Genomic DNA, 23,707 nt, shown 5'->3' with positions numbered 1-23,707 from the left:
TTCAAAAAAATTATTGTTTTAAGATCTTTAACTTTTCCTGCAGCAACTTGATACCCAACTGTTTGAAAAGCATCTTTTCTGAGGAATGGTATTTCGTGGGACAATGTAACATAGTCTTTGCCAAGTGACTCAGTTTGAGATATATACACACACAAATATTGTTTCAATGTCAAGTGGCCCAAGTTTACAGAGAAAAAGTGGGCATTGGTATCAGTTTGATGTCAGGGATTTTCCATGTCTGCAGGGCAGCTTTAAATACAAGTTGATTTGAAGGCATTTGAAGGCCAAGCTCCAGCCCCTTGTCAAGATGCTCCTGGCCGTGGTCCTTGCCTCTGCCCTGCTCCTCTGCTCTACCGCCAGCCAGACGTGTTTGACCTTTACAGGGATCAAGTATGTTGAGTACCTCATCAACAACCTGCAGGTAAGCTGCAGACGGGGGCGCCAGCGGGAAAGGCAATTATTGAACATTTAAGTGAAATATAAGAGGATGAAAAATGCACCACCCCCCATGGGTTCTTGTTTCTCTACTCACTTTTTTAGGAACATCCATCTTCAAAATGCAACTGCAGCACCAATGTGAGTAAATGCTCTTCTAAGATCTTTCCAAACTAATTTTAGCTTTCACATCTGGAATCTTCACTCTGAAATTTCTCTTTCGCAGGTGACTGATTGTTTGTGTCTGCCCATTCCTTCTGTAAGTATAGTAAAAGAAAATAATCTTGATCATGGTTTTTTAAAGGCTTTAAGTCAAAATTAATTGTTCTATTTGATATCTGAAATAAGAAACCGTTACTTAGTTACAATTGTTACAGATTAGTAACAATTTTAAAAAGCTTTCAAAATCTTGAAATTCTATGCTATTGATATATACATTTCTTTGCATTTAGTCTCCTTGAGAAGTCTGAACACTTCAATATTTAAAAAAGAATCTTGAATGTGTTTTTAGATTAGTGGCCATGTGCACAATTAAATCAAACTGGGACTGAGAATATAACAAATGATATAGTTCATATCACAGTTTTCTAATCCATTTGCTGGTATCTCTAGGGTTGCAAAACAATGTAAATAAAATGACATCCTTTTGTCCTTCCACTGGCCTAAACTCTCTACATACTTTGCCTTCTCCCTCCCTCCCTCCCTCCCTATCCTTCTGCTTAGCTGATTTAGAGTGGCTATTGGAAGGTTTGAAGCCTGCCTTCCAGGAGGATAGGGTGTCTGAGATTGTGGGTGGAGGGAAAGTGAAAAGGGTTTCCAGGGAGTCATTCCCCCACTTCGGTGGAGAGGAAGCGTGGCAGGAATTTCCTGGTTAAGGTGAGGAAGCAGCACCTGCCCAAGGTGCTGTGGTGCTTGACTCTCTCACAAGCCAGGCCTGGGAGAACCCGAGCTTTTCACCACAGCTGAGGTCAGGTGTCACTCCCTATCACAGTCCATCTATTATGCCTTCTGAGGAGGAACCACACACTTATGGCCCAGCCCATTCCCTCAGTTTTTAATCCATGGTTTTAGCTACTGCTGAAACAATGGCAGTATTCAACTGGCACATCCCATCAGGCTGCTGTGGAAAGGCTTTTCCTTTCTCTGTACTTTCAAACTCACTATGACAAGACTTGGAACAAGGAAGCATCCTTTGAAAAGTAGACTCAGCACTGGCTGTTTCCTGGGGTCCACAGGCCTCATGTTCCCTGGGGCGCAACATACTGGAAATCTTCAGGAAGTGTCGCTGTGGGAAAAGGGCCTTACCTTGAAATATTGAAGATCATTTCCTAGCCTGACAAGGGACCTGTCTAAAAAATAATGCAAGTTTAGATTACAATGGTTAAATTAAAATAGCCTCTAAAAGCGTTCTCTTTGTGATTCCTACTCAAAGCTGTCCTCTGAGTGTTTCTTTTCCTAAATCCTTGTTATTTACCAGGACAACTGCACCTCAGCATGCTTACAGGAGGGTCTGTCGCAGATGACCAACACCATAGTGAAAACAGGTTTCCTGCTGACTTTCAATGGGGTGAAGAAAACAGTTGAAGCCCTCCAGAACAACAAGTGTGGAGTGAGTGTGTTTTTATCTGTGATGTGCTCTGGTTAGTTATTTTTGTGTGAATGTCAATGCCAACTCCATCTGAATGAGAAAGGGTGATAAAGCTGGAACTGGTAGTTCAAGGTTGATTAGGGACATATAAGAAATTTAATCAGAGCAAGAGAATTAAAGTGAGATCTGCCCGGATGGCTCATTGTTCCCTCTCCCTTTAAAAAACACTCACCCCTGTGTTGGCTTTTACTTCTCTCCACCTCTTGAATAATGAAAGAATCTAGCCTGATTGTAATTAGAAGCTAAAATCTAGAGAATCAGGGCTGTAGGCCATACAGTTCTACATAATCTTAGAGATTCAGTTTGCCGAGTGGATATTCCGGCCTGTAAGTTAAAGTTTTCTTTCCATCGGCCAAGGAGGTGTTTAAGGGAAGACACATCCACATCCACATCCACGTGGAAGCTTGTCATCTGCCCTAAATGTCCATCAGCGCGTCCTCTTCTTGAGCATACACCCTGGTCGCTGGAGGAGAGGGGAGGGAGTGAACTTTTTTCATTACCGTCACCCTGTGAGGGCCCCTCCTCACTCAGCTACTGAACTGCGGGGGTTTCTGCCATCAACAGCATGCAGTTCTAAATGCTTAATATATACCGTTTCATTGAATACCTACCTTAATGACAAGTGTCAGATTTACCACCCTCACGCTGTAGAGGTGGGAACTGAGGCTCAGTGAGGTTAACTGATTTGCCCAAGGCTGCATATTTAATAAGTGGCAGTGCTGAGATTTGAACTCTGGTCTATGGGACTCCTAAATCCCGCTCTTAGTCATTGTGCTATAAAATGACCTTGGAAGGACAGCCAAAAAGGACAAAAACAAAATTTTAAGCCTCAAAGCATCCCAAGAAGGTTTCCTCTAATGAGGAGATTTAGAGATTTAGGGCCACTTGATGTGTGTGTGTCTGTGTGTGTGTGGCAAGCAGACCCCTGAAATCCTACTTCAAAGTCAAGCACCTATGCCGCCTACACAAAATGTTAGCAACTCCCCATCCATTTGCTCCATGCCTCAAGCCCCCCACTGCCAGCACACCCCCACCCCCACTGACCATCCCCCCCCCCCATCCACTCACCAGGCTCTGGGCAGGGTGGTTCCTGGGGCTGCTGGGTTCCATACTGTTTTAGTCACTCTGCCTTTGTCAACTTTTATCCCAACAGTCTTTTTCCTGTGAACAGCCATGCAACCAAACCACAACAGGCAATATGCTGACATTTCTGAAGACTGTCCTGGAAAGTTTCCAGAAAGAAAGGATGAGAGGCAGAGTGTGAAGCTGAAATGTTATTTATTCTATTTATTGAATTTAGAAAGCCTCCTCTTTAAGTTGTTGCAATTAAAAAATCAAATAAGCCATGCTAAGTCAAAATCAGTTTTAATAGTTTGTTTAAAATTTTATATCTTTATTTTGGAATAAACAGATCTTGGAAAAAAACTCAAGTCTGGTCTCTAGGTGCTTATTTGTTCCTTGATGCTCAGAACAAAGAAAGCTACAAGTCTGTCAATGGGCTGATGGGTCAAATACTCCTGTAATAACAGTAAGACTCGTTATCCTCAACACAGACTTGAAGCCTCGTGAACCGTGTCTGGGCTGTTAGGAACAGGGCCGCACAGCAGGAAGAGAGTGGCAAGCGAGCAAAGCTTCATCTGCTGCTCCCCATCGCTCCCCATGGCTCACAGTACTGCCTGATCCATCCCCCAGCCCCCCCCCCACACCCCCATCTGTGGGGAAATTGTCTACCACGAAACTGGTCCCTGGTGCCGAAGAGGCTGGGGGCCACTGGTTTAGAGGAATCTACCAAGGGCAGTATTTTTCTAGGTACTGGTAAAATTAAAATTGCTTCTCCCTATGGGGCTAGACCATCCTTTGGTACTTTTGGTGTCAATAATACATAAAGTTCAGAGCACCCAGAGCCAGGATTCCTCAAAGGGATTTCTGTCGGTTACAATGTCAAGAAATATCCATGTGACCTGCACAGCAAACAGGCCTTGGCCAGAGGTGAGGTTCTCTGATGATATGGGCAGTGTGGTCCCTGTAGCTGTGCAGCTCCATTAGTGACAGGGGTGGCATGAAATTCATCCTCCACCTGCAGCCACGCCCCTCCCGCATAGGGGAAGTGGAGGAGTTTTAGCAAAGGGGGCCCAGGTCAGGGGAGTGTTTTATTATTTGGTGCAGAAATGGTGGGTCCATGGGTACATCCAATCATAATTATTTTAGTCTTAGTTTTGACAGAAAGAGCCAAGTTTCTCAGTGATTAACTGACAGTGACATGTCTATCAAAGGGCAACAAGCTGGGTCTCTAAGTCCAGAGGCTTTCTGCTCACTGGTTTAAACTCTGTCTTCCCTCAGTGCTGAAGGCCATCAGGCATGTTGCAGGGGACACAGACCTCCATACAGACAGACAACAGTCATAGTCTGTTGACCCATCGGCTTCCCCAGAAAAGGGAAAACATCACGTGGCAGGGGGGTTTGAGTGGGGTATAGGTTCTGTCGAGGACGTTTCCTCAGGACCTCTCATAGCATGAGAATTCGTGCTCCAGCTATTACTGTTTTAATGAGTATCTCCCAGCATCTCCTATATTATTTCCTCCCCGAGACTCACAGTCTGACCCCTAAGTGTCCTCAGTGCCCTTCCTCTTGGCACCCAGCCCCCAGCAACGGAGGCCTGCCCTGCAGGGTGAGTCAAATGCGGGGTCCGGCTGTGGCTTCTGTGCCGGCTCCCTAGCTGGCCTGCGGATTCCCATGGACAAAGCACTGAGAAAATGGTCTATCAAATAACATAGTTACTATTATTTATTAATATTAATCATGTAATGATTAAGCCCTTACTCTCTATGTACTAAGCATGCATTACCTCATTTAATCTCCTAATAAACCGTAGGAGGTAGGTATTATTATTTCTGTTTTACAGATGAGGAAATTAAGGCTCAGAAACGTTGTGACCTTCCCCAGGTCCCACGGGTGGTAAGAGTTAGAGTAGAGATCCAACCCCAGCTACCTCTGATTCCAAACTCTTTGCTCTCTCCATCCTGCTCTTTTCTTACTCTATATATCGTGTCTGTGTTGTGTTCCCTCTGACTACAGCCTGACAGTAAAAAAGATTCATAATATGGGTCCACATTCCATTTTCCAAAAACCTGGGGACCAGAGAGCTTTCAGAATTCAAACTGTTTACCTGTTTAGAAAGAGAATACACAGTTCACACTTCTTACATTACACAACATCCATAGCAGGGCCTGGGGCAGGATCCTGTAATTAAACACATTAATATTCTGCAAAAAACAGAGGAGCAATCGCATGAGGTAGTCAGCTTTGGCAACCAAATGAATCTCAACAAATCTTGGGCTTCCAGAGCTGCTTGGATTTCAACATTATGATGAGGGATCTGTGGGCATTTCTTTAGCTCTGGCCCCACTTACAGAAAGGGGGGCCCTCTCTTTGCACTGGGCACCTTCAGGAGGGACGGAGACCTCTGTGGCTCCCTGGACAGCCCGCTGTGGCATCCAGGTTGTGGCAGCAGGGCCTTCTCCTCTCCTCTCCTCTCCTCTCCTCCATCTGGGTTTTCTGAATGACTGGCCCCAGACGCAGAGCTGTGCCACATTATACAACATGGTTTACAGCCTGCAGCCTTGGAAGCCGCCCCCTCAGCAATGCTCACCCCACACGGGCATCACAACAAGGACAGACGCTAGTGGTTGGTGATGGTTTCACAACACAACCTGGGGATGCAATCAGCTGTCGGAGAAGATGGGCAGAGAGATAGGCTGCAACCCACTGTCACAGCTTAGTCACCAGCAGAGCTTGGCGGTTTCCCTTGGCTTTTCTGCAAAGGTGGCGTTACCCACCGAATGCACCCCTGCAGCCAGCTCAAAGCAGGATTCTCAGGGCCTGCCTGTGATGAGGTGCCCTGTCATTGCTCTCCTTCCTGTGCCGGAGGAGTTGAGATTTATCTAGAAGTCACCTTGGAGAAAGGAGAAAAAGAAGGACTAACATTTATTGTTTGCTGTGTACCAGGCACTCGGTTCATGATGTTTTGTTCAATATCTACTTGGATCTTTACAACAAGCCCATGAGGTCGGTGTAGAATTATTGTCTGCAATTATGCCTAGTGCACAGATGAGGAAACCGAGGCCCAGAAAGTTTACATGGTTACATAACTTGCCAGGGGCAAACTGCTCACAAGTGGAAAAGCCAAGATTCCAGCTCAGGTAACTGACTCTAGAGCTACATTCTTAAATCTGACCCACAGGAGGGTGTCGGCTCTCAACACAGACAGTCTCAACAACCTGGCTGCCTTGTCCAGGTTGCCAGGCCCCCAGCAGCGTTGTGCCCAGGAGATGCCAGAGCAGGGCACATTGTCACTGGCCAAAGCCAAGCCCAGATGCTTCTGGCCTGAAAGCTGACCAGTCCACATCCGTCTGTCTGTCTCTCCCTCTCTGCCCATCCATCCCATTTGAGGCAGGAGGATACTGTGCAGTCTCAGCCCTGCAATTCCTTTCCTATCCTGCTCCCCTCCTCATTCACCCCAGACCAACACCTTTCTTCCTCTGCAAAGGGAGCGCTCAGCGGAAATGCAAAGACCATTCACCCACTGAAAGTGTACAGCTCAGTGGATTTGAGTATATTCACAGGGCTGTGCAACCATCACCACAATCTGACTTCAGAACATTTTCATCACCCACAAAAGAAACCCTGTACACATTAGCAGCCATTCCCCATCCTCCCTTCCCCCAGCCTAATCAACTAATAATCTACTTTCTGTCTCTACTGTATAAATTTACCTCTTCTGGATTCTTCCTATAATTGGAATACGACGTGTTCTTCTGGGACTGGCATCTTTGACTTACCATGATGCTTTCAAGGTTCATTATGTTTTAGCACGTTATCAGTACTTCATTTCTTTTTATTTTTTTAATTTTAATTTTATTATTATTATTTTGGCCACGTCGTGCTGCATGTGAGATCTTAGTTCCCCCACCAGGGATAGAACCCACGTCCCATGCAGTGGAAGTATAGAGTCTTAACCACTGACCACCAGGGAAGTTCCACTTCATTTCTTTTTATATCCAAATAATATTTCTTTGCATGGATATACGGCATTTTATTTATCCATTCATCAGTTGATAGACACTTGTGTTGATTCCATTCTTTGGCTATTATGAATAATGCTGCTATGAACATTCATTTAAAGGTTTTTTGTGTGAACATGTTTTCATTTCTCTTGGGTATATACCTGTGAGTAGAATTGCTAGGTCATAAGGTAATGCTATATTTAACTTCTGAGGAACTGCCAAGCTGTTTTCGAAAGTGGCTGCACCATTTTACATTTCTACCCAGCAATGTATGAGGGTTCCAATTTCTCCACTGCTTTGTCATCATTTGTTATTATCTGTCCTTTTGATTATAGCCATACTAGTGGGTATAAGGTGGTCTCTCGTGGTAGCTTTGATTTGCTTTTCCCTTATAACTAGTGATGCATCTTTTCATGTGCTCATTGGCCACTTGTATAGAAATATCTATTCAAATCCTTTGCCCATTCTTTTTAAATTTTTTAATTTAATTTTATTTTTTTATACAGCAGCTTATTTGTCATCCATTTTATACACATCAGTGTATACATGTCAATCCCAATCACCCAATTCAGCACACCACCATCCCCCCCCCCCCCCCCCGCCGCCGCTTTCCCCCCTTGGTGTCCATACATTTGTTCTCTACATCTGTGTCTCAACTTCTGCCTTGGCCTTGCAAACCGGTTCATCTGTATCATTTTTCTAGGTTCCACATATATGCGTTAATATACGATATTTGTTTTTCTCCTTCTGACTTACTTCACTCTGTATGACAGTCTCTAGCTCCATCCACGTCTCAACAAATGACCCAATTTCGTTCCTTTTTATGGCTGAGTAATATTCCATTGTATATATGTACCACAACTTTTTTATCCATTCATCTGTGGATGGGCATTTAGGTTGCTTCCATGACCTGGCTATTGTAAATGGTGCTGCAATGAACATTGGGGTGCATGTGTCTTTTTGAATTATGCTTTTCTGTGGGTATATGCCCAGTAGTAGGATTGCTGAGTCATATGGTAATTCTATTTTTAGTTTTTTAAGGAACCTCCATAATGTTCTCCATAGTGGCTGTACCAATTTACATTCCCACCAAGAGTGTAAGAAGATTCCCATTTCTCCACACCCTCTCCAGCATTTGTTGTTTGTAGATTTTCTGATGATGCCCATTCTAACTGGTGTGAGGTGATACCTCATTGTAGTTTTAATTTGCATTTCTCTAATAACTAGTGATGTTGAGCAGCTTTTTATGTGTTTCTTGGCCATCTGTGTGTCTTCTTTGGAGAAATGTCTATTTAGGTCTTCTGCCCATTTTTGGATTGGATTGTTTGTTTTTGTAATATTGAGCTTCATGAACTGTTTATATATTTTGGAGATTAATCTTTGTCCATTGATTCATTTGCAAATATTTTCTCCCATTCTGAAGGTTGTCTTTTCGTCTTCTTTATTGTTTCCTTTGCTGTGCAAAGCTTTGAAGTTTCATTAGGTCCCATTTGTTTATTTTTGTTTTTATTTCCATTACTCTAGGGGGTGAATCAAAAAAGATCTTGCTGTGATTTATGTCAAAGAGTGTTCTTCCTATGTTTTCCACTAAGAGTTTTATAGTGTCTGGCCTTACATTTAGGTCTCTAATCCATTTTGAGTTTATTTTTGTGTATGGTGCTAGGGAGTGTTCTAATTTCATTCTTTTACATATAGCTGTCCAGTTTTCCCAGCACCACTTATTGAAGAGACTGTCTTTTCTCCATTGTATATCCTTGCCTCCTTTGTCATAGATTAGTTGACCATAGGTGTGTGGGTTTATCTCTGGGTTTTCTATCTTGTTCCATTGATCTATGTTTCTGTTTTTGTGCCAGTACCATATTGTCTTGATTACTGTACCTTTATAGTATAGTCTGAAGTCAGGGAGTCTGATTCCTCCAGCTCCGTTTTTTCCCCTCAAGACTGTTTTTGCTATTAGGGGTCTTTTTTGTCTCCATACAAATTTTAAGATTTTTTGTTCTAGTTCTGTAAAAAATGCCATTGGTGATTTGATAGGGATTGCATTGAATCTGTAGATTGCTGTGGGTAGTATCATTATTTTCACAATACTGATTCTTCCAATCCAGGAACATGGCATATCTCTCCATCTGTTGGTATCATCTTTAATTTCTCTCATCAGTGTCTTATAGCTTTCTGCATACAGGTCTTTTGTCTCCCTAGGTAGGTTTATTCCTAGGTATTTTATTCTTTTTGTTGCAATGGTAAATGGGAGTGTTTCCTTAATTTCTCTTTCAGATTTTTCATCATTAGTGTATAGGAATGCAAGAGATTTCTGTGCATTAATTTTGTATCCTGCAACTTTGCCAAATTCATTGATGAGCTCTAGTAGTTTTCTGGTGGCATCTTTAGGATTCTCCCTGTATAGTATCATGTCATCTGCAAACAGTGACAGTTTTATTTCTTCTTTGCCAATTTGTATTCCTTTTATTTCTTTTTCTTCTCTGATTGCCATGGCTAGGACTTCCAAAACTATGTTGAATAATAGTGGTGAGAGTAGACATCCTTATCTTTTTCCTGATCTTAGAGGAAATGCTTTCAGTTTTTTACCATTGAGAATGATGTTTGCTGTGGGATTGTCGTATATGGCCTTTATTATGTTGAGGTAGGTTCCTTCTATGCCCACTTTCTGCAGGGTTTTATCATAAATGGGTGTTGAATTTTGTTGACAGCTTTCTCTGCAACTATTGAGATGATCATACGGTTTTTCTCCTTCAATTTGTTAATATGGTTTATCACATTGATTGACTTGCGTATATTGAAGAGTCCTTGCATTCCTGGGATAAACCCCACTTGATCATGGTGTATGATCCTTTTAAGGTGTTGTTGGATTCTGTTTGCTAGTATTTTGCTGAGGATTTTTGCATCTGTGATATTGGTCTGTAATTTTATTTTTTTGTAGTATCTTTGTATGGTTTTGGTATCAGGGTGATGGTGGCCTCATAGAATGAGTTTGGGAGTGTTCCTTCCTCTGCAATTCTTTGGAAGAGTTTGAGAAGGATGGGTGTTAGCTCTTCTCTAAATGTTTGATAGAATTCAGCTGTGAAGCCATCTGGTCCTGGACTTCTGTTTGTTGGAAGATTTTTAATCACAGTTTCAATTTCATTACTTGTGATTGGTCTGTTCATATTTTCTGTTTTTCCTGGTTCAGTCTTGGAAGGTTATACCTTTCTAAGAATTTGTCCATTTCTTCCAGGTTGTCCATTTTATTGGCATAGAGTTGCTTGTAGTAGTCTCTTAGGATGCTTTGTATTTCTGCAGTGTCTGTTGTAACTTCTCCTTTTTCATTTCTAATTTTACTGATTTGAATCCTCTCCCTCTTTTTCTTGATGAGTCTGGCTAATTATTTATCAATTTTGTTTGTCTTCTCAAAGACCCAGCTTTTAGCTTTATTGATCTTTGCTATTGTTTTCTTTGTTGCTATTTCATTTATTTCTGCTCTGATCTTTATGATTTCTTTCCTTCTGCTAACTTTGAGTTTTCTTTGTTCTTCTTTCTCTAGTTCCTTTAGGTGTAAGGTTAGATTGTTTATTTGAGACTTTTCTTGTTTCTTGAGGTAGGCTTGTATAGCTATAAACTTCCCTCTTAGAACTGCTTTTGCTGCATCCCATAGGTTTTGGATCGTCGTGTTTTCATAGTCATTTGTCTCTAGGTGTTTTTTGATTTCCTCTTTGTTTTCTTCAGTGATCTCTTGTCTATTTAGTAATGTACTGATTAGCCTCCATGTGTTTGTGTTTTTTATGTTTTTTTCCCTGTAATTCATTTCTAATCTCATAGTGTTGTGGTCAGAAAAGATGCTTGATATGATTTCAATTTTCTTAAATTTACTGAGGCTTGATTTGTGACCCAAGATGTGATCTATCCTGGAGAATATTCCATGCACACTTGAGAAGAAAGTGTAATCCGCTGTTTTGGGATGGAATGTCCTATAAATATCAATTAAATCTATCTGGTCTATTGTGTCATTTAAAGCTTCTGTTTCCTTATTTATTTTCATTTTGGATGATCTGTCCATTGGTGTAAGTGAGGTGTTAAAGTCCCCCACTATTATTGTGTTACTGTCGATTTCCTGTTTTATAGCTGTTAGCAGTTGCCTTATGTATTGAGGTACTCCTATATTGGGTGCATATATATTTATAATTGTTATATCTTCTTCTTGGATTGATCCCTTGATCGTTACGTAGTGTCCTTCCTTGTCTCTTGTAACATTCTTTAAAGTCTATTTTATCTGATATGAGTATTGCTACTCCAGCTTTCTTTCAATTTCCATTTTCATGGAATATCTTTTTCCATCCCCTCACTTTCAGTCTGTATGTGTCCCTAGGTCTGAAGTGGGTCTCTTGTAGACACCATATATATGGGTCTTGTTTTTGTATCCATTCAGCAAGCCTGTGTCTTTTGGTTGGAGCACTTAATCCATTCACATTTAAGGTAATTATCTATATGTATGTTCCTATGACCATTTTCTTAATTGTTTTGGGTTTGTTTTTGTAGGTCCTTTTCTTCTCTTGTGTTTCCCACTTAGAGAAGCTCCTTGTAGCATTTGTTGTAGAGCTGGTTTGGTGGTGATGAATTCTCTTAGCTTTTGCTTGTCTGTAAAGCTTTTGATTTCTCCATCGAATCTGAATGAGATCCTTGTCAGGTAGAGTAATCTTGGTTGTAGGCTCTTCCCTTTCATCATTTTAAGTATATCATGCCACTCCCTTCTGGCTTGTAGAGTTTCTGCTGAGAAATCAGCTGTTAACCTTATGGGGATTCCCTTGTATGCTATTTGTCATTTTTCCCTTGCTGCTTTTAATAATTTTTCTTTGTCTTTAATCTTTTGCCTATTTGATTACTATGTGTCTCAGCATGTTTCTCCTTGGGTTTATCCTGTGTGGGACTCTCTGCGCTTCCTGGACTTGGGTGGCTATCTCCTTTCCCATGTTAGGGAAGTTTTCGACTATAATCTCTTCAAATATTTTCTTGGGTCCTTTCTCTCTCTCTTCTCCTTCTGGGACCCCTATAATGTGAATGTTGCTGCGTTTAATGTTGTCCCAGAGGTCTGTTAGCCTGTCTTCATTTCTTTTCATTCTTTTTTCTTTATTCTGTACCGCAGCAGTGAATTCCACCATTCTGTCTTCCAGGTCACTTATCCGTTCTTCTGCCTCAGTTATTCTGCTATTGATTCCTTCTAGTGTAGTTTTCATTTCAGTTATTGTATTGTTCATCTCTGTTTGTTCTTTTTATTTTATTTTTTTTGTGGTACGCGGGCCTCTCACCGCTGTGGCCTCTCCCACCGCGGAGCACAGGCTCCAGACGCGCAGGCCCAGAGGCCTTGGCTCACGGGCCCAGCCACTCCGTGGCATGCGGGATCCTCCCGGACCGGGGCATGGACCCGCGTCCCCCGCGTCGGCAGGTGGACTCCCAACCACTGTGCCACCAGGGAAGCCCTGTTTGTTTGTTCTTTAATTCTTCTAGGTCTTTGTTAAACATTTCTTGCATCTTCTCGATCTTTGCCTCCATTCTTTTTCCCAGGTCCTGGATCATCTTCACTATCATTATTCTGAATTCTTTTTCTGGAAGGTTGCCTATCTCCACTTCATTTAGTTGTTTTTCTGGGGTTTTATCTTGTTCCTTCATCTGGTACATAGCCCTCTGCCTTTTCATCTTGTCTCTCTTTCTGTGAATGTGGTTTTTGTTCAACAGGCTGCAGGATTGTAGTTCTTCTTGCTTCTGCTGTCTGTCCTGCCTTTGCCCATTTTTAAATTCAGTTATTTGTCTTTTTATAGTTGAGTTGTAAGAGTTCTTTGTACTTCTGGATAAAAGTCCCTTATTTGATATAAGATTTGTAAATATTTTCTCCCATTTTGTGGGTTGTCTTTTTCCTTTTCTTCATGGTATTGGTAGCACAAAAGTTTTAAGTTATCATCCAATTTGTCTATTTTCTATTTTGTCACTTACACTTTTGGTATTCTAAGAAATCTTTGTCTAACTCAAGGTCACAAGATTTATTTGTTTGTTTTCTTCTATGAGTTTCATAGTTTTACCTCTTACATCTAGGTCTATGATCCATCTTGGGTTAATTTTCATATATGGTGTGAGATAAGCTTCCAACTTCACTCTTCTGGCATGTGGATACTCAGTTGTCCCAACACCATTTGTTGAAAAGACTATTCTTTCTCCATTGAATTATCTTGGCACCCACATCAAAAAACAATTGACCATGAATATAAGGGTTTATTTCTGGACTCTCAATTTTATCCCGTTGCTCTACGAGTCTATCCTTATGCCAGCACCACGCTATCTTGATCACTGTAACCTTGTCATAGGCAAGAGTGAGTCCTCCAAGTTGACTCTTCCATATCAAGATTGCTTTGGCTACTCTGGGTCCTTTGCATTTCCATATGAGTTTTAAGATTAGCGTTTCAGTTTTGTTTGTTTGTTTTTTAAAGCTATCTGGGCTTTTGAGAGAGATTTCATTAAATCTGTATGTCAGTTTGGGAAGTACTGCTATCTTAACAATATTTAGTCTTCTAATCCATGACATAGAGTATCTTTCTATTTATTTAGATCTTTTAAAATTTCTTTCGGTAAGGTTTTGTAGTTTTTAGTGTAAAAATCCTGTACTTTTATTAAAATGTGCCTAAATATTTCATTATTCAAATACTATTGTAAACAGAATTATTTTCTTAATTTCATTTCTGGTATGTTCATTGCTAAGATATAGAAATACAATTGATTTTTGTAGGTTGATCTTATATCCTGAAACCTTGCTGAACCTGTTTATTTGATCTAATAGGTTTTAGTGGATTCCTTAGGATTTTCTATATACCAGATCATATCATCTGTAAATAGAAGTAGCTTAGCTCTCCTTTCCAATGTGGATGCCTTATATTTCATTTTCTTGCCTAATTACCTTGGCTACAACATCCAGTGCAATGTTGGATAGAAGTGGTCAGAGTCTTGCTCCTGATCTTAGTAGGAAAGCACCTATCCTTTCACTGTAAGTTTGATGTTGGCTGTGGACTTTTTGTAGATGCCCTGTATCAGGTTGAGGAAGCTCTCTTCTGTTCTCAGTTCATTGAGTGTTTTTATCATGAACAAGTACTGGAGTTTGTCAAATGCTTTTTCTGCATCGACTGAGGTGACTGTCCTTTACTTATTAATATAGATGTTAATTCTTGGCTTCTGAATTTCCAAAGGTAGAGCTCCTAGCTCTAGGGGGAGGAAGTAATATCGTATGGACCGTGGAAGAGAAGTTAGAGAAGATGATAGCAGACACTGGTGAGTGCTTCTCCCCCAGCTGAGCTTGGAGTGGTGGTGGCAGAACTCCAGGGAGGCTTGAGGACCTGAGAAGGGAGGGCTCCCGAGCCACATGTCCTGTGTACCCTGGGAGATGACAATCGGAAAAGAAATTGTCTCCTGTCTCCCATTACATGGTGTTGCATAGGGAGCCCCAGGAAGGTGGGCCTGATGCAGGCCCTTGAGTAGTTCCAGTGTGGAAGGCAAGGCTTTTCCCATAGGACAGAGAGGGGCATGGATGTGTCATGGAGCACGGTAAGGCCAGAGGGGCCTCGGGGTTGGCAGATATGGCAGACAGGAACCATATGGCCAGGACCAGATGGGAATGAAGATGCTTCCACAGAAGCCACCATGGAGGGAAGGCCATGCCCCAGGACTAGACAGGAAGAATGCTAGCACAGGATGGAGCATCTCCCAAGAGCAAGAAGCCTCTCCCTATACCCCAAACCCTGAGAATCTAAAGTCACCCCAGGAGAGGGCGAAGAAGGAGAAAATCCTGAACTGGCTGTATTTAACTTGGAATTTCTGAGTTTTACATCTGAAATGGCAAAATTACTTTTTCTGCCACCAGGTAGAATGGAAGCTTGAAAAAAACTAAATTAAAAAAAAAAAAAGCAAGCTTCTTTTATTTTTTGTACACCTGAGGATGTGGCTGAGTCAATCAACAAACACCAGTAAAGCACGCAAGGAGTGCCAGGTGCTGGGCTTGGCACAGCGGTGAGTAAGACACAGTGGTGTCTTCATAATCTACAGGTGTGGAGGAGAGTGACACCCGGCACAAGGCAGTTAGGGGTGGGTCCTGTGACTGGTGAGGGTGACTGGGCCCAGAGCACGCTGGCCTCTCCCCACTCTCCACCAGCAGCTGGAAAAAGCAGACATTCTCTGGATGGTTTTTCTCGCTCCCAGGTGCTCACAGGTTGGACTCCTCTGCTTGACCAAATGTTTCCTGGAAACTTCATTGATATCAGCCTGTCAGAGAGAGGCACTGGGAGTCAGAACCCTGGAGGACTTGAATCAATGACTCGACAGATATCCTGGGCATCAGAAAGGTCACATCAGCATCTGCATCCACCACCCCCCCAAGCATGCATATCGGAGGTCTACTTGGGGGTCAAGAGGCCTAGGAGCCAAGCATCTGTAGAAGTCAGAGTTTTAGAGGCAGAGACAAGGCTCAGGGACCGGTGATGCAGCCACTCTGTGTCACCCCATGAAAAACGTCAACAACCCAGACTCAGAGAGAGGAAGACAGCCTGAAACTGAAACAGGAAAAATCACAGAGTACCCAACCTCCACCACATTCCTCTGACACCTATGTTTAGCACTTCACAGTTTAGAAAACCACTTTAGCAATAGAGTCTTACTGAATCCCTGGAAGATAGGTAAGGGAGGTCCACCCAGTGTGGCCACTTTACAGATGAGGAAACTGAGGTCCAGGAGGGCCAAATCTTGCCAAGTTCATGCAGGTAGCTGATTACAGACCCGGAGCTGGAACCCAAGGCAAGGTTTCCCTGGTCTGAAGTTAGTTCCACCACAGAGAAGTAAAAGAACAATGACAACAACGAAGATGATGAGACCCAAAAAAACAGGAAGAGAAGTGTCATGGGGCCCAGATGCTCTAACCACTGAAACCAATGTCACTAGGTAACAGAAGCCCCGACCTGCGGTGCATTTAGTTGACCTCTGCTGCCACCTAGTGGCTATTCTACAGTTCATCAGCCGAGAGCGCTTTTGGGTGACTGATTTTGTTTTGTAGAGCAGGAGTTCTCAAAGGGAGACCCGTGCTCAAAACTATTTTCATACGACACCGAGATTATCTGCCTTTTTTATCCTCACATTATCACAAGCTAACAATGGAGTTTTCAGAAAACTACATGGCAAGGGATATCGCAGCCGACCGAAAGCAGAAGCAAATATGGGAATCCAACTGTCCTCTGTTTAAGCCAGACATTAGGAGATTTGCAAAACTGTAAAGCAGTGCAACTTTTCTCATTATTTATTTTTGTTTGGAAAGAATAACTGTTTTCATTAAAATACGTGTGCTAAAATGTAGTGGGCTTATTATACTTTAAACAAATACTTTAAAAATTCTCAGTTTTTAGATGGCTAAAAGATGCTTAACATTACTAATTATCAGAGAAATGCAAATCAAAACTACAATGAGGTATCACCTCACACCAGTCAGAATGGTCATCTTCAAAAAGTCTACAAACAATAACTGCTGGAGAGGGTGTGGAGAAAAGGGGACCCTCCTGCATCGTTGGTGGGAATGTAAATTGGTACAACCACTATGGAGAACAGCAAGGAGGTTCCTTAAAAAACTAAAAATAGAGCTACCATATGATCCAGTAATCCCATTTCTGGGAATATATCTGGAAAAAAAACATAGTTCAAAAGGATACATGCATCCCAACTGCAGTGCTGTTTACAATAGCCATGACATGGAAGCAACCTAAATGTCCATTGACAGAGGAGTGCATAAAGAAGATGTGGTACATACATACACTGGAGTATTACTCAGCCACAAAAAAGAACGAAATAATGCCATCTGCAGCAACATGGATGGACCTAGAGATTGTCATACTGAGTGAAGTACTGATAAGTCAGACAGAAAGACAAATATCATATGATATCACTTATATGTGGAATCTAAAAAAATAGTACAAATGAACTTATTTACAAAAGAGAAATAGAGTTACAGATGTAGAAAACAAACTTATGGTTACCGGGGGGAAGGGGGCGAGGAATAAATTGGGAGATAGGGATTGACATCTACACACTACTATATATAAAATTGATAACTAATAAGGACCTATTGTATAGCACAGGGAACTCAATACTCTGTAATGACCCATATGGAAAAAGAATCTAAAAGAGTGGATATATGTATTCATATAACTGATTCACTTTGCTGTACACCTGAAACTAACACAACATTGTAAAACTTCTGTTTTAATTTCTGTAAATGTTATAATCTACATAAACAAAAATTCCTCGCGGCCCTCCGTAATTTTACAGAGTGAAAGGACTGCTGTGGAGAGCCTCTGCTGTAGAATAATGGTTATTGGTATTCTTTTTGCCGTCCCCAGAAAGGCAAAAGGGCAAGTCTGAAGTTCTCCAAGACCAGGATACAGGCACCAAACCTGGTGCTTAGCGTGAAATTCTGTTCTGTCTTCAGCCGCTCTGAAAAATGGAATTCTGGGACTTCCCTGGCAGTCCAGTGGTTAAGACTCTGCAGTCCCAATGCAGGGGGCACAGGTTTGATCCCTAGTCGGGGAACTAAGATCCCACCTGCCGCAAGGCTCAGCCAAAAAAAAAAAAAGAAAAACAAATGGAATTCCATCTGTAAACGTATTCCTGATGATGACACAGATCAGCCTGTACTAAGGTTCCCGTGGTCACCCAGCATGCCTAGCACAAGCACCTGATACAGAGTCAGATTCAACACACATCTTTTGGGTTGAGTGTATGACGTGTGGACTAAGGAAAACCCCCAAACTGTTGGTCCCAATTATTCCACAAGATTATCTCCTCCAGGAGAATCTAACAGGAAGAGGGGCCATTGCTGGTTGACCCCTCCCAGTACTGGCTACACATGAGGTTTGTCTGGGTTGGGGTCGAGTGCCTTCATTAAGGTTGAGGCCCATCCTTTTGCTGTCCAGGTGTTCCTGTGTGTGTGTGTGTGTGTGTGTGTGTGCAGAAAGTGTGCTGCAGGCTGTGTGTAACTGGCACGGGGGTGGGCAGGGCAGGCAGAGGAAGGGCTGTTACTTAGAGCCTGAAGTTGGCCTGTGCAGCTGAGCCAGCGGGAGCCCGAGAAATAAGTGCCCAGCATGGAACCCAGCTCTGCAAATAGATGTGGCTTTATTTTTAAAAATTATAAAATCAATATATGCTCACTATAAAAGATTGAAACACTATAGTGGTGCACAGAGAAATCACCATCATCATCAAAGTAGAAATTGAAAGCCTTCCCCCAATTCCATATTCCCAAAATAGCCACTATTAAGTTTGGTGTGTATCCTTCCAGATTCTTTTCAATATCTATATAATTATGCATAATTAGAATATATTTATATAACATATATATATTTTAAAAATTAATTTATTTTTATTTTTGGCTGTGTTGTATTGCTGTGCACGGGCTTTCTTTAGTTGCGGCGAGAGGGGGCTACACTTCGTTGCAGTGTGTGGGCTTCACGGTGCCTTCTCTTGTTGCAGAGCATGGGCTCTAGGCATGCGGGCTTCAGTAGTTGTGGCTCACGGGCTCAGTAGTTGTGGCATGCAGGCTCAGTAGTTGTGGCGCACAGGTTTAGTTGCTCCGCGGCATGTGGGGTCTTCCCGGGCCAGGGCTCGAACCCGTGTCCCCTGCATTGGCAGGCGGATTCTTAACCACTGCGCCACCAGGGAAGCCCCAACATGTATATTTTTAAAGGAGTAACAGCACACATTTTACCCTTCCACTTCATTTTTGCACTTAATATACGGCCAGCATCGTATTTCCATGTTAACTTACCTCCTTAAATCACGCAGAGGAGCCAAGATGATCAAAAGAAACTGGGACAGGTTCTGACACCTGCAGAAGGTTGTTGTGGATCTCAGCTCACCAGGAGCACCCAGCAGAAGACCCCACCTGGCCTCGTGAATACAACACTCTTCTGAACAAACTGGCAACCAGCAGCAGCGCCAGGAAATGGTCTAGCTGAGGAGGACTTAAGAAACATGTTCTGGGTTGTGCTATACAAAACATCTCAGGTTCCCCCAGGAATGAACCAGATGCTAGTCAGCCTCTCTTCACCAGCATCCATAGTGCCCGCCGGGCCCAGCGATGCATGCAGACCCATCTCTCATGTAAACAGAACCGTCTCTAACACGCCAGAATGGAAGTACCACAGGGGCCCTTCATGGCTGTCCCCAACATCAAGGACAGCGTCTGCATGTCGTAAATGCTCAAAAATGTTTGATGACCGAAGGAATGAGCAAACATCCTGCTGCTAGCGGGGTGAAGAGTTCAGACCACAGCCTACAGAGCTGCCCGGGGACCCCGCAGTGCCAGGGATAGTAAAGGAGAAAAATCAAGGAGACCACACTGAGGGTTTTATTTCAAGCAGGGAACCCTTTGCTACAGTAACAGCATAAGCTGAGGAGACTGAACACTTTCAACTCGGTGCCAGAGCCATGCTTTGTGTTGGTGCTGGGTCTGCTGGGGGAGGGGACTTTCAGAGACATTCTCCAAATCACTCAAGGTGGATGGGAGACAGTGGAAAAAGCAAGGAAGACCCTTTCAAGGGGGAAAAAAGGGGTGGTGGTGGGGGAATCTAAGGATATTTTCCCCACCAGGATTTAAGCCAGGAATAGATGCATCACGCTGGCTGGAGGCGGCTTCCCAGGGCCCTGTGTTGAGAAGGATTCGGGAGCTGCATTCAGCTCACGAGGAAGGGGCTGTATGACTGATTAGGGACGCTCTTGGGGGCGTGGAAGTGGCAGTGACATCATGGACACATAACAGCAAAAGAGCAGTGGCCTCCCCACGTGGTCCCAGGGAGAAGTAAAATTTAGATTAGTGACATCATAATGGAAATCAGACTGTAGACAAAGAGTTCATTTTGTTCTGTTTTGTCCTCCATGTGAAAATAAGGCCCAGAGAACGCCCACCCGACCTGCGCTCAACGCCGCCATCCCGGAGATGTTGCAGCCGCGCATGTCACTGTCCGGGGAAGAGAAACCTGCTACAAGGCTTCCCCGCCGCCCTGCCCACCTGAGGCAGCTGGGGAAAAAGAAGCGAGCTCGCCATCTGAGTTCCTCTCCTCACCTGTGTCGAGCGGGCTCCTCTCTGGGCCGGTGACATCCACAGGGGTCTAAGCAGAGGGAAGAATGAGGGTGGTCAGTCTCTTGGAAGCCAGGCGGAAGCATCTGATACAGAAATGTTTTTATTTGGGAGCTTCGAGATAACTCCAGCTCCTCTGTGAATTCCCAGTGAGTTTACAGCAGTCTTGGGGGCAGGGTCCATTTGATCCTGCTTGATATCAGGTGCCAGTGAGGATCTGCAATAGATGGTCATGAATCAAAGGTCCTTCCAAGGCAGCAGCTCAGCGGCCCCAGCCCAGAGGTGAGGAAGAGTGCTTGCAACTGGGAAAGCAGGGATTCCGGAGGTGAGACCGGTTGGCTGAGGGTCGGCGGGGAGGCGTTCTTTCTCTTCAGTAAATTCGCTACCGCAGGTTCTAGAGATGCCGCCATCAGTATCAGCTGTAGCAGAATGAGGCCCTGGTCAGGTGATGCTGGCTCTGGGAAGAAAGAGGAAAGGTAAGACTTTCATCTAACTGGGATTATCAGTCAGCGAGATCCAGGAGTCAATCCATCTGAAAACTGTTTTAGTGAAGCAACACTGGGCAAAGTATCGCCATGAGAACAGACTGGGGAAAGGCTATGAGGTTGTCCGGGGTTATCTGTACAAGTTCGATAAAAGATATTCTAGGAAAACATGTATCTTCCTGCCTTGAAACATGAATTTTCCTGAAGTTGAAAGTGGGCCAATGAAGTTTGAATATCACAGCAGAGGGCGGGCCAGCATCATTCCAGGAAATTTCTGGGGGCAGGGGATGCTGGCGGGCCGGTAGGGATGGTGCAGTTGGATTCACAGGCCTCGGACCTGAGAATTCAGGTCAGTGCTTGGATTCACAAGCGCTGACCACTGAGTAGTGGCTGGGACCCCACTTCTACCACCAAAGGTCATCTTCCTCGTACAGTCTGATCCTGGTTTCTCCATGTGAACAGACAAAACTAACCACATCACAAAACCACCACCTTGTGCGGTATTTACTGGGCTTCAAATGATCCTTGGGTCACTCATATGTGTGATCTGGGAGCGAGATAACTGAGTGGATGAGTGAGAGGGAAGTGCTCTTCCTTCCCAGGACTTCGTGGGAGCGGGGGGGGGGGGGGGGGCGGGGGAGGGCTCTGTATCCGGTGGTTGGAAGGGGTCTGGAGCTGTTTGGGGCTGGACTCTATTCCCTGCAGGCACCTGGAAACAATTCCACGCCGTTCCCACCACCTGTGCCCAGGAATCGCGATAGACAGCGTCCCACCACTTTTTAGGCTCCCTAATTCTCTAACTACCTCATCCCACTCTGTCTTCAGTCTAGGTTACAAGGCGGGCACTGGCTGCCTTGTCTTCAAAGAGTGGGTTTTACTGCTGCCTGGGGCATGACCTGCCCGAGACCTCAGCACGACTTGATAAATTCAGATCCAGGACTCATTAAAGGGCTTTGGTGTTCTTGGATTAGAGGAGGAAGTTGAACTCCTTGGGTGAGGCTTGCTCAAGACGAGGCTCCGGAAGAGTCACTGGGAACGCCCTCCTCCACCTGAGAGGCACCAGCCCCCTTGCCACCCCAGCAAAGAAAAGGCACACAGACAGCTGTGCCCCTTGTCCTATCAGAGCACTTTCAGAAGGAAAAGCTTCCAGTTGGGGCACTGCTCTGAAAGGTCAAATCCAGGACAATCAGGATGGGGCTTGCTAGCAACGCCTTCTTCCCTCCTGAAGCAGCCAATCACCAGGGTGGCCACAAGTGGCAGGGTGCCACGGCTCAGGCAAGCGTCCAGTGACTCTGGGATCTGTGAAGGCTTGGCATTAAACCCGCTTTGCGGCTGAAGATTTAATGACATGGAAAAATGGTCCTGAACTAGTAAATGGGAGGAGTGAGTTATAAAATACTGAGTAAAGTTGGATCCCATTTGGGGGATAAAAAAGTTGGAAGAATATTAACAAGGTCATGAGATTACAGGTATTTTTATTTTGTTCTTTCTGTTTATTTGTATTTTCTATTTTTTCCTACAATAAAAATGCATTGATTTTATGATAGGATTGTTTTAAAGTCACTTTCATCTCTTAAAAGGGGGATGTGGCCAGTATCTGAGCACAGCTTTAAGAACCAGACTTCTCTTCCCTGTCTTGGACATAACCCAAGTTCAGTGACTCTTTACCCAGGATATTTAATTATGCAAAATGTGTTGCTGCCCTTTTCCTTTAGTAGGAGAGGGCAAAACGCCAGCAAAAGCTGCGGATATAGGTGCTTTAGTGAAAAGCTCAAGCTTGGGATTTAAAGCCAGCGTCCAGGGCTGGGCCTGGGCTCATTCTCATCCATCCTTCCCTTGGCTCTAGGGTCTGGCCCCATCCATGCATCCTAGCCAGACTCTGATGCCCCAGGGCAGTCAACAGGGAGGCTGGCTAGACCTTCCTAATGAAGACAATCCTTTCTGAGAGAATTTGCAGTCACCACGACTGAAGCAAAATGGTCTCTTGTTTTCTAGAAAATTCAGTGACTCATCCCACTTTGTCTTCTGAGCTCTGCACACAACTAGTTTGGGGCTAGAGAAGGAGAAACAGGGGAGGAAAAGAAGGGGAGGAATTGAGGGGATATTGGAAGTTGATCATCCGTCTACTCAACGGTGTTTCTGAGTGGCCATTTGTGTGCCAGGCTTCGTGAGAACCACTAGTGATACAGAGGTGAAAACATAGTTACAGCTCTCCTGGGACCTTCGTGCTGGCTGGGGAGTGAGGAAAGTTGGCAGGCAGTTATAATGCGAGGGCATGTGGTAGGGACACAGCAGAGCCTATAGCAGGCGCACATCCTCCTGGCTGAGACATCAGGGCAGGCTTCCTGGAGGAGGAGACCTCTACACCAAGGCTTGGACAACAAAGAGGAGTTGGTGAGGCCAAAAACAAGAGGAAGGCCTGAGAAGACGGTGTCAGGCAAGGGTGGCATGCACAAAGACCCAGAGGCGAGAGTGAGGATGGTATGTTTAAGATGCTGGTGAGAACGAGGCTGTTAAGGACTGAAACATAACCTAGAGGGCAATGGGAAGCCATTGAGGACACTGGAGCAAGGGAGTCACTTGTTCAGATTTCTGTTTTTAGATCCCTTTGGCTGCAGTGATCTTTCTACAATGAGAACAGGAAAAGGAGAGGGTGAGGGAGGCAGGAATGGTATAGCAGAGGCTGTCCTCTAGAGCTCTGGGAGCCTGTCCTCAGACCTAGACTGAGTTCAGCAGGGAGGTGGGGAGATGCTGCCTGTGTAACAGGCTGTGGGTACCCTGGTTCAAGTCCTCAGTCTTGAGCCTGGGTTATTTAAATTGTACAGTGAAGCTAAACACGTGTCTCTTCAAGGGCTGTTGAAGCTACTGAATGGGAAACAAGATAGGTGAGCTCACTATAAACAGGTAAGTTCTGTGTCGACCTCAGTTACTGAGC

General features: G+C 43.9%; 2 protein-coding genes across 3 annotated transcripts in view; one reads left to right on the top strand and one right to left on the bottom strand.

Annotated features, from left to right (window-relative positions):
* Positions 1-307: 307 nt before the first annotated feature.
* On the top strand, positions 308-3,431 carry IL9 (interleukin 9). The gene is made up of 5 exons (XM_067730109.1): positions 308-421; positions 541-576; positions 662-694; positions 1,913-2,044; positions 3,237-3,431. Exons 1-5 carry the CDS (start codon positions 308-310, stop codon positions 3,345-3,347), a joined length of 426 nt encoding a protein of 141 aa, XP_067586210.1. The 3' UTR covers positions 3,348-3,431.
* Positions 3,432-20,377: 16,946 nt separating this feature from the next.
* SLC25A48 (solute carrier family 25 member 48) overlaps positions 20,378-23,707 on the bottom strand; it is a 44,329-nt gene continuing 40,999 nt past the window's right edge. For both annotated transcript variants that reach the window (XM_067731813.1, XM_067731814.1), the window contains one exon: positions 20,378-20,744. The gene's annotated coding sequence lies outside the window, so the exon portion shown is untranslated. The remainder of the gene's footprint in view (positions 20,745-23,707) is intronic.

This window comes from Pseudorca crassidens, chromosome 3 (assembly GCF_039906515.1).
Source record: "Pseudorca crassidens isolate mPseCra1 chromosome 3, mPseCra1.hap1, whole genome shotgun sequence".
Classification (NCBI taxonomy): domain Eukaryota; kingdom Metazoa; phylum Chordata; class Mammalia; order Artiodactyla; family Delphinidae; genus Pseudorca; species Pseudorca crassidens.
Note: the sequence above shows the minus strand (reverse complement) of the source record. Positions and strands in the feature narration are given on the sequence as shown.